The sequence below is a fragment of the Megalobrama amblycephala genome, linkage group LG2 (genome assembly GCF_018812025.1).
Source record: "Megalobrama amblycephala isolate DHTTF-2021 linkage group LG2, ASM1881202v1, whole genome shotgun sequence".
Classification (NCBI taxonomy): domain Eukaryota; kingdom Metazoa; phylum Chordata; class Actinopteri; order Cypriniformes; family Xenocyprididae; genus Megalobrama; species Megalobrama amblycephala.
In genome coordinates, this window is record NC_063045.1 from 4,926,907 (window position 1) to 4,938,019 (window position 11,113).

The window sequence follows — 11,113 nt, forward strand, 5'->3', positions numbered from 1 at the left end:
CTCAATGCTATCGTCCATTTCTTTCCATCTTTGTCTCTGCTCACTGTACCTTCCACATCTAAATAAAACATGTTTTACATCTTCCTGTGTTTGACATTCTGTACATAAACCATTTCCTTTTCCTATCATCTTCAGTGTTGCATTCAGTCCTGTATGTCCCATTCTTAATCTTGAGTATACTATTTCTTCCTTCCTGTTTTTCATATTAATTCTTTTCCCACCAACCTGTTTCTGAAAATTGTAATATTGCCTAGCCTTAGTTTCTGCTTCCCCTTCCTGTTGCCATTTCTTTGTTATTTCAAATTTAATTTTAGTTTTCGCTTCTCCTTTCCCTATTGGAACATTAATTTCTATTTCTTTATTTTTTAGTGCCTTTTTAGCTAAATCATCTGCCTTTTCATTACCTCTAATTCCAATATGTGCTGGAACCCAACAGAACTGAACTGTTATTCCTAGGCTTTGAATATTTAACAGTATATTTCTAACCTCTACTATTAGATCATCTCTGACTGAAACTCCACTTTCTAAGCTCTGCATTACAGCCATTGAATCTGAGCATATTAGCGATTTTAATGGTTTTATCTCTTCTATCCACCTTAATGCTGTTTGTAACGAGGTTAGTAGATATGGGAAGAAGGAGGCGGGAACCGGCGAACATTGAACAAAACTTTAATCTCAAAATAAACAAACAAAACGAAAGTAATGCCGGCAGACCCTCGCGGACGTCTTCCGGCCACACAAACATAATAAAACATAACGTAAAGTCCAGGCCTGGTCCTCTCTCGTCCTTCACTGTAGTCGCTCCTCCTTTTATGCTCCCGGAGCTCCTCCGTGAGGGACTCAAGGCCGGTGCGCCTCCCAGGTGAAGCTCATTAACACTCGCGCCACCGGCCTCGCGCCGTTCCCTCACGGCTCTCGCCCGCCCTGGTCGCCGCACTGTTATTATACCAATCATTTCAATTGAATATACTGAAAGGAAATTATTTAGTCTATACTTCAGACCTTTTTTAAATTCAGGTATATAAATTCCTACACCACAATGACCATTTTGATCTTTTGATCCATCTGTGTAGATATTAATAAAACCATAAAATGAAGAAGACAAATATCTTTCACTATACCATGCAAAACTCTGTTCATCTGAGTATTCTCTTTTTTCTTTCAATAGTTCTATGCTGACTTCTGGCATTGGAAGCATCCAGGGAGGAACTTCACTCAGAACTATTGCAGGACTAAACTCTAACTCTTTAATGCCGTACTGTTCTGCTAAATGATGTATGTTCCATCCAAACCCTTTAGCCTTTGTTTGATATTCCCAACAATCATTTAATACTGACATTGCTGGATTATTACTACTCCCTAGCAACCTAACCCTATATGTCAATGCCAGTTTAATGAATCTTAATGTAAGTGGGGCTTCTTTTGTCTCTACCAGTATAGCACTTGTTGGAGTTGTTTTAATAGCACCTATGACCATTCTCAGTGCTCTAAACTGAATTCTATTTATCTTTGTTAAATTTGTTTGGCATGCTGTGCTATATACTATACAGCCATAATCTATAACTGACCTGATTAATGCTATATATATATCCATTAAAGATTGTTTATCTGCTCCCCAGCTATGTCCAGTAATCATTCTCATCATATTTATGACTTTTTTACATTTAGTTTCAATGTGATTAATATGATATTTCCATGTACATTTTTCATCCATCCAAATTCCTAGATATTTAAATTTCATAACTCTCTCCAGGGTTTGCTTGTAAATAAACAATTTTTGGTTATCATCAACTTTCTTCTGATACTTTGTCAACTCTGCTCAAACTATTACTACTGGTGCAGGTCACGTTGGTTCTATTGATGGAAATGAGAGGGAGGAGGAGAGGGAGCGGGGGCCGGTGAGAGGACTTTTCACGAGTGAAGATATTACTGCGCCAAGTCAAAGTGCTCCCGAACAGTTGCTATGGTATTCCGCCATACAATATAGTTATCCATTTTACACGCTTAGAAAAGCGCAACGTTTTGTTTTGTGTCACCGTCCTAGGTCGAGTTACACTACTCGAGTAACTGTATTTAAATAGGGAAAACGTGGAGGTGTTTGGTAGCTTCTCTGCTTGGCCCCTATTGAATGAACTGGGCTAAGCTAAGTGCTAACAAAGTTTCGCCGCAAGACAGAGCGATTTAGTGCACGCACTGAGACGAGAGAGGTATGTATCAACTCGTCTTAGTTAAGGGAATAACATAGTTTAATATGAAAAAACGGTGGAGTATCCCTTTAAATCAATAATTAATCAATATTGAATTTACTTTTTTTGAATTTACAATTTTCACCAACTGTGACTGTAAAGCTGCTTTGACACAATTTGCATTGTAAAAGGGGCTATATAAATAAATGTGACTTGACTTGACTAAGACAAGGTAAAAATGGTTTTTCATTCTGTCACCAAAAACTGTAATAACATGCCCATTTGGGCTGGTTTGGCAACACATGGGCTCGAACATGAACACTGAGGAACGTTAAGTGATGAGTCAAGATTCTGCTTATGGCAGTTGGATAGTAGTCAAAGTGTGGAGATGATGTGAAGAACACTATGCTGATGCTGCACCTGTAGAGAAACATCTTTTGGTGGAGTCAGTGTGAAGGTTTATCTAGTTTAAAAGTTGAGTTTGTTTTCATTGATTTCTTTGTCTTTTTCTAGTTCCTCTGGAAAGCAAAAGCAAAAAAGCATCAATGGTCTCCCATAAAGGGTTGCCGCGGTCATGAGACATTTTGGCGAACACGTCAAAAAAGGAAAACTGGCCACTATGATTGAATGCCAGCAATGCAAGGAGGCAGAAGATCCTGCTCTGGCTGGTCGCTCTATTCTAAACATAAGAGACTTCGTAAGAAATCGTGGTGTGACTTTGAAAAGAAAAAATAATCCTAGCTATAATATGGAAATGTGATGAATTGTCCACCAGTGATGTCATCTCCACACAGTCCATTTAGTTCTAATTTGGTTTAGTTTGCCTGTTAAGTTCTGTTTCCGGTGTTCCTTTTTTGTCCTTTTCCAGCCACTAATCAGTTACCATTTAAGCTCCTCTTTAGTTCTCATTTTCTGTCCGGTTTTTGTTATACCTGCAGTTTTGTTGCTGTCTGCCTGTGGATTTACCGGAATTGTTTTATTTAAATATCCACATTGATTTTGAAACCGGAGCATTTTCATCTTCATTAAAACATTTCACAAAGGGAACTGAAGACTGTCTTTCCTCTCTCCTGATTGTACTCATCTACATCCTTTATAAACTAATTCCTTTATACACTTGTGATTACAGCCATGTGAGGTGTGTCTGGTGAGGTCTGGCCCAAGGGTCCAGTATCTCTACAGCGCTATAATTCAGATTGCTCCTCTGTCTCATTGCTTTCAATCACTTTGCCATGCCATGTGATGTGACATTTTCTTTTTAAGACTCCGCGGGAACTGTAAATACTGAAAAGTCTAAAATTCAGAAAGTGAAGTTTAAGTTTTTTAAAAAGGTTTTTTTTTTTTTTTTTAAGTCCTAGGTCTTAAATTAAATTTATCCAGGTCTTAAATTTCTTACCTCCGTTCATTCCTGAAAAGTGCTGTTCACAGAAAATAAAGTGGTAATTTAAAACGTGGAGGCAGAAACTGTATGATAGGTGGCCTCTAAAATGGAAAGTTCCGCACTTCGTACGTCACTGGATCACACTTCAATCCAGTTTTAATTATTTTTTTAAAGAGTATACACATGTAGGCAATCATATTTCACGCAAATCGTGCCATAAACTATATATCAGGTGTTGTGATCTGACTGTACATTGTGGTTTTGCTGAAAAACAAACCTTAAATTTAGTTTAGTATAAGCAAAAATCCTTGCTGGGTAAATTTAACCAACTAGCCCGTGGCTTACCTGAGCATTTTGCAAACATAGAGGACGCAGAAGCGAAAAATCAACTCTGCTTTATTGAAAATCAACTTAAACAGTAGGGCCATCGAGTCATCATGAGCCACCAGCAAGTCATCTTTAGTGTTACAGAGTTTTCACTTAGGAGGCTTTTGTTTACCTCAATGCTGTTTACCCTGTTTACTGCCTTGACTTTAATCTGCTCTCTACTGCAATGCACTCTTCTCATTCAGCTCTCCACAAAACGGCTGCGACTGGCGGTCCGAAAGCAAGAAAGTACTGTAATAGACTATATATAGTCCAAAAGGGCAATTTTCTTTTTACGAACAATTCAAACTTTTTTGATAGTACATTATTTGTTTGTTGTACATCTTTTTTGTTGTACATTATAAACATGCATAAACATTATGGGGTAGTTTCCTGGACAGGGATCATCTTAGCCAAGTTTAATTAGGAAATATAACAACTCTTTTTTTTTTTTTCTAGAACTAGATTAATTTTAATTTCTATTCACAAATAGTATGGATTATGTTGCTCTAATACTTGTCTGTTAAATGTTCCATTTATCCATGTTTGACCCTTTAATACACAGAGTTTACATGTTTGTGTGTGTGTATGGCCATGGTCCTGACAACTAAAGTTGGCCCTGTTAATTACTATTTGTGTCATGGGCGGAGCTAATTACCTTATTATGGTTTGTTCTCTTAATACAGCATGGTGTCAGGTTCTTGTATTTTGAGTTCTGATGTGTTTATTCACATTTTGAAGTGAGATTTGTGTTGTATAGCTCAAATAGGATTTTTTAAAGATGTATTACATCTTTCTAGCACAAGTGGAAAGGGGTGACTGTTTAGTGTTGCAAAAAACTGGTTTGAAAAAATAGTCTTCTTAATTAACAAAAACCAGTATATGTGTGTGTGTATATATCAGGTAATGGGTTCAAATGATACAAATGCAGTAATTTCGTCAATTTACCAGCGAGCGAACTTCAGAATCACTGAAAATGATTGGGTTCAGCGCTGGAACTATCAGTGTTTGGAACTATCGGCTGCTCCACGACACGCTTTCCTTCCGCATTCCAAAGTTCCTATGGGAGTCATTGGGAGTATCCCAACTCTGTTTTCCAACGGATCTGAGCGCTACACTGCGATATGTTTGTTTCTGTTTCGTTTTGACTCGAGCTTGAAGTGTCGGTGCTGAACGAACATCAGTGAGTTTGACGGTAAGTTCAGTTATCAGCTTTATTTAATATCGTGTCATGTTGTTATATGATGTTGTTCTGTGTGTTTATATGATCGTGACACACTCTTGTTCACTGACGACAACAAACACTGACGACCATAAAATGGAAGCAGCTGATTCTGAAAAACAAGACTAATGTTCTCTCAAACTCATAAATAAACGTCTTTCCAGTAACTTTAATAGATGGTTTGTTATCTGTTAGATGGTGATATAATGAAAGTTATGTTAGTGTCAAATGTTAGATGAATGTCTCTTTTTAACTTCTACTTTATCAGGACATTCAGAAAACATTCAAAAGTAACATTCCCTTAATGTTTACAGAATGATCAAATGAAATATTCCTTTAGTGTTCATCTAACTAAGAAACATTTTGATCATTATTAAGAAGAATATTTAGAAACAATGTTTTCTTAACTTAGTATCAAGACATTCTTAGAGCACATGTTGTTCACTGGGATATGTGCTGAAATGAGCACACTGTAAATTACTTTAAAGCATCTGCTAAATGCAGAAATGTAATATTAATGTAATGTTCCCAGTGTTTCCATATACAGGGAAGATGTCAGACTTTGAGACGAGGAAGAGAAAGAGATCTTCATCTCCAGATCCCAGCCGTGTGTCTCTGAAGAGCAATCAATCCATGCCTCCTCCTCTTAACTTCAGTGATGGAACAGTGACCTCTGACCCCAGGTGATTATCACCATTATTTAGTGAGTTTCCTGCTGTAGTGAAACTAGATTGAGACACTTATTTATAAGAAAATCAATATACAATGTCAGTGTTTACTTATATAGCAAGATAAATATGATGAAATGTTCAAATATGTACAGGTCTGAGCAGAAAGCAGAATTTTGAGTTGTCATGGAAACAGTAACAGTATTTTCCAGAAAATAAATCACAGCTGACTGTAAGTCACAACGGGTGAAAAATTACATTGTTGAGAGGGAAAAATACAGAAAAGTTAACTCTGTGCATAAGTCATATTTTATTATTACAACTATAAAGCAGCTCCCCAGCAAACAAAGTTATGTTCCGAGAACGTTTTCCTAACGTTCTGTTTTGGTTGTGGGAACGTTATTTGAAATGTTCTACAAACGTGGAAATGTCCAGTTTGCTTAACGTTGCTGGAACGTTATCTTAAGATTAGTATAACATTCCTGCAACGTTCTTTCCACCTAAAATTTTACCATCAATACAACGTTCCAAGAACGTTTATTTGTAATGTTCCAAGGTTTATTTGTAACGTTCCAAGAACGTTTATTTATAACGTTCCAAGAACATTAAAATGTCCAGTTTTTTTAAATGTTAGCAAAACGTTATTTTAAGGTTAGCAAAACGTTCCTGCAACGTTCTTTCCACCTAAATTTTACCATCAATACAACGTTCTCATAACGTTTATTTGTAACGTTCCAAGAACGTTAAAATGTCCAGTTTTTTTAATGTTAGCAAAACGTTATTTTAAGGTTAGCATAACATTCCTGCAACGTTCTTTCCACCTAAATTTTACCATCAATACGTTCCCAGAACATTTATTTGTAACGTTCCATGAACGTTAAAATGTCCAGTTTTTTTAAATGTTAGCAAAACATTATTTTAAGGTTAGCATAATGTTCCTGCAACATTCTTTCCAACTAAATTTTATTAACAATACAACACTCAAAGTTTATCTGGAACATTTCAAGAACGTAAAAATGTATGTTAAAATGTTATGTTATGGTTAGAATAATGTCCCTGAACCATTCATTTATTCATTATTATTTTTTTTTATTAAAATCATACACAACCAACTGTAACTGCACTTAAAAAAGTTGAAAATATAACAACATTTCAAATTAGAGAAACAATAGAAACAAATACTCATTTAAAAACATTTAAGCTTGTAAGCTTAATCAGTGTGAACAGGAGTGTGTGTGGGGGTGGATGCCAGAATAGAAGCTCCAGTCTCTTCATGCTCCGTCTGTAAAGTGAACAGATTGACTGATGTTACTAATTGTTATTATTTCATAAGCATTCAATAATAACAGTGTGGCTACTCCATACAAGTTAACCCTTAAGTTATTAAGCCTACTTAAGTACTATAAATGTGAACTATAAGGCCAGGTTCACACCGCAAGTGTCAGTGGCGCGTGAGCGTGAACTGCAGCTGCAGAGAGTATTCACACTGGAAGCGTTTGTGCAGCGTCACAGCAGCTCCAAGCTGCATAAAGAGAGCATTTCATTACAAAGACAGCTATAAATTTGTTTTTATATGTTGGTCATTTAAACTTGATAGTCTTGAAAGTTTAACATGCAACGTGTACAACGCGCATATAAACATTAAATAAAAATAAATAAAAGCCTTGTGTTATCCATTGCACATGTTTACAAGACAGCAAACTCTGTTAAAAACTTGTTAAAACACTCTAGATATGCTTATTCTGTGCATTTTGAGCACTTTTTGTGTGAAATCATATTTATTTTGTCCAAGGTGTACTTTCACTTTAATTGAGCGTTAGTGCCAAAACGATCGTGGCACTGCTGCTTCTGCTCAGCAATGCACTGCCGTGCAGCCTCTGTGTGCGGTGTGAACGCTCTCATCTGTTAACATGGGCACCGACAAAAATATGCACTGCTTACGCTCTGCTGACGCGTGCGGTGTGAACCCGGCCTAAGTATTAAATCACACAAGATTCAAAGGTAGCTTCCAAATGTTAAGGGTAAAAAGGGTAAAGAAAACATGCAATAATTCTGGAATGTTACTCACTCTTGAATCACGATGAGGAGCATACTTGAGTGTTTCTGCGATGCATTCCTCAAACACCTTAACTGGCATCTTCGGATGCATCCTTTGACAAGCCTCTAAAAAGAAATTTACAACAACTTGGTTTAGTGGAACTTCAGTAAAAATGTTGTGAAGACCATATGTCATGACATCTTTAACTTTAACATCCCTATTTACACCTCGATTTAACATTTGCTAAATACAGGTAAACAGTAGGGTTGGGACTCATGGGGTACCTCACAATACGATACATGCCTCACAATAACAATTATATCACGATTCTACGATAATCTATATATTGCAAGACAATCCTATAATGATACATCACAATATCTGTCTAACTATGAAAACAAAATGCCAGTGAAAAGGTTAAGTGCAGGTTTTCTCTCTTTTCGCAAAACTGATAAATCCGATCTACGGTTCCTGGGCTATATGCAGATTTAATTAAGTTTATGTCACCAAAAGCAATAAATATGAGGTGCATTTTATAGGAGAGAGCGGTAACAGCGCTACTAAGGTCTCATTACATTTAATGAAAGTAATTGTGTGTTATGCGTCTGCGACTTTGCTGAGTTTGCTGAGTCAGACAATAATTTAATCAGGCCTATCTATTTCCATTCAAATTTATAAAAACATCCTCTATATGTTTACATTATAGTCAAAATTGCATAAGTTTGATTTGTTTAACACCATTTAAATTACTACTTAGCCAGTGAAAAAAGAATGATAATAATTAAATGAAAACTTTCACTTAGGTGTTGTAAGCTTTATTCAGGCATGAAAACGGGTCAGGGGTGAAAAAGGTGAGAAGGATATTACCTCTCTAGGGGGGTCCAGGGGCATGCTCCCCCGTAAGAAAAATGTAAATATTCCATATTTTAAAGCATCAATCTGATGCATTTTGAGATGCTTTTTTTGCCAACCTGGGGAGAGCTGGGGAAACTTAACTTCAGCCATGAGTCAAAAATTATTATGGCCTCCTTACTATTATGCAAGCCAATTCATGCCAGCCTGTCACTGGGTCTAACATTTACAGTATATGAGGCACAATGTGTTAAGGGCACCACAAACAGCTTAATGCATAACCCCCACAAGAGATGGTGGACATGCTGTAACTTAACTTGTCTACTCTTCCATCATGATTGACAGCCAATACAATGTTATGTAATTAACAGTAAAACGTCCGTCATTTAACTAATTTTAAAAACACGGATGGATAATACAAAATGCTTTCTGACATTTTGACAGAAAAAAACATTTAAACTTAGTCTGTCAATTTTCGTTTTACAATTATCTTATGTCTGTGTGCGCGTGTCCGTGTTTGTGAGAGAGAGCTCGCGCAGCACTGATACAATGGTACTTTTTAATCCATAAGTAACTAACGCGCAAGTTTTCATACAAAATAAATATGTAACAATTAGGTACTTTAGTTATTATTAACACAATAACGTAACACATGCAGGCTACGTTGCTCAACACTGAGAATTAATAAATGTACGCCTGTTTCTCCAGACTCGCGCTTATCGAATAGCTGATCAGTCATACACAAATCACAGCACTTTCATAATCACTAAGCCATAGCGATTTCAAATTTATTAAGATTTATTGTTCAGCATTACTTGAGCATTTTATAATTTGCATGGCTGAATGATGTCTTCCTCTTATCTGAGGGAACATAAATGTAAAAAGTATTTTAAGATAATCCATGCGATCTGTGTGATCATCGAATCCAGAGGATTAGGTTAACTCAATACAATATTTCACCTTTCCACATCGAGCCCAGGCTGTTTACCTTCAGGAGTCAGAAGTACCGCGATTACTGTAGCCTACTGTTCATCAGTCAAACGGCGGGAGTGGAAGGAGGATCGAGCGGGAAACTTTTCTGGTACGCGCACCTGTTCGCAATTCACTGAAACGCAGTTTGCAGTTCACTGAATCTCACGCTCCCTTCTGGCACGCACACCTGTTCGCAGTTCACTGAATATAAATACCCCCCCTCACCCCAAAAAAATTCTCATCGAATCTACACGATTAACGTAGGTCACCTATTTTGGTTTCAAAACGGCGAATTTCGCCTAAAGGTGAGGGATTTTCATGTATGTTTATTTGGGAGAGGAGATGGGGTGGACATGAATGTGTGCACAATCTTATGCTGACTGCATTTTAAAGAGTGTACACATGGTTTTATAAATCTTGCTTTTATTCATACACACTTGTAGGATGATAGGTGTAAAGTTTTATACATGAGGCCCCAGATCACTGAAAACTCATAATACGGCTTCATTGGTTAACATGTTAATTATTACCAAACTGACGATGAAAAATACGTATAAAGCATTAATTATTCTTAGTTAATGTTAATTTCTTAGTTACTGTTTAATAACATTACTAAAATCAAAAGAACTTATTTAATGGACCTGAGATAAAACTAACAATGATCAGTTGTAACTAACATTAACAAAAAAATACTACTTTCTGTAACAAATGTAGCTGTTGCTCAATCTTAGTTAATGCATTAAATAATGTGACCTTATTGTAAAGTGTTTCCTGTTGTTCTTTATAGCCTAATTCTTTTGCACTTTAATCTGTTTGAAAATTTGACTCTATATATTTTTTGTGTATTGTATTATTGTATTTAAACATTCAGTTATTTTTGTTATTACAAAAAGAGTTCTTAAAACCTGTTATACTATGACAACACTTTTTTTTGCAACTTATTTCAATATTGTGATAATACCGTATACCGTGATAAAAGCTTCAACAATTTATCGCAACATGAAAATCTGATACCGTCACATGCCTACAGTCTTGTTCTGTTCTGAATACCATTAGCATTAAATAAATATTTATTTAAAGCAACTGAATCCAAAAAAAATCCTCATTCAGGAAAGAATCCAAATGTTTTCAACTTTGTGAAGTAACATTTGTTTGCTAAAGAATTATTTATGTAAATGAGGCTTCATACTAAACTCGTGCCCCAACATCCATTTAAAACAGTGTCCTTAAAGGATTAGTTCACTTTTAAATAAACTTTTGCTGGTAATTTACTCACCCCCATGTCATCCAAGATGTCCATGTCCTTCTTTCTTCAGTCGAAAAGAAATTAAGGTTTTTGATGAAAACATTCCAGGATTTTTCTCCTTATAATGGGCTTGAATGGGCACCAGACGGTTCAAGGTCCAAATGACAGTTTCAATGCAGCTT

At 36.2% G+C, this 11,113-nt stretch overlaps 1 protein-coding gene across 8 annotated transcripts in view; it reads left to right on the forward strand.

Moving 5' to 3' along the window:
- The first annotated feature begins 4,980 nt into the window (after positions 1 to 4,980).
- The window catches only part of LOC125263253 (NACHT, LRR and PYD domains-containing protein 3-like), a 43,508-nt gene continuing 37,375 nt past the window's right edge, over positions 4,981 to 11,113 (forward strand). For 7 of the 8 annotated variants that reach the window (XR_007183738.1, XM_048182237.1, XM_048182240.1 and 4 more), the window contains exons 1-2: positions 4,981 to 5,128; positions 5,688 to 5,838. Coding sequence is in view for 7 of the 8 variants with exons in the window: in XM_048182237.1 (XP_048038194.1) it covers positions 5,708 to 5,838 (131 nt within the window). In the remaining variant the exon portion in view is untranslated. The remainder of the gene's footprint in view (positions 5,129 to 5,687; positions 5,839 to 11,113) is intronic. The other variant, XM_048182238.1, reaches the window with a different exon arrangement.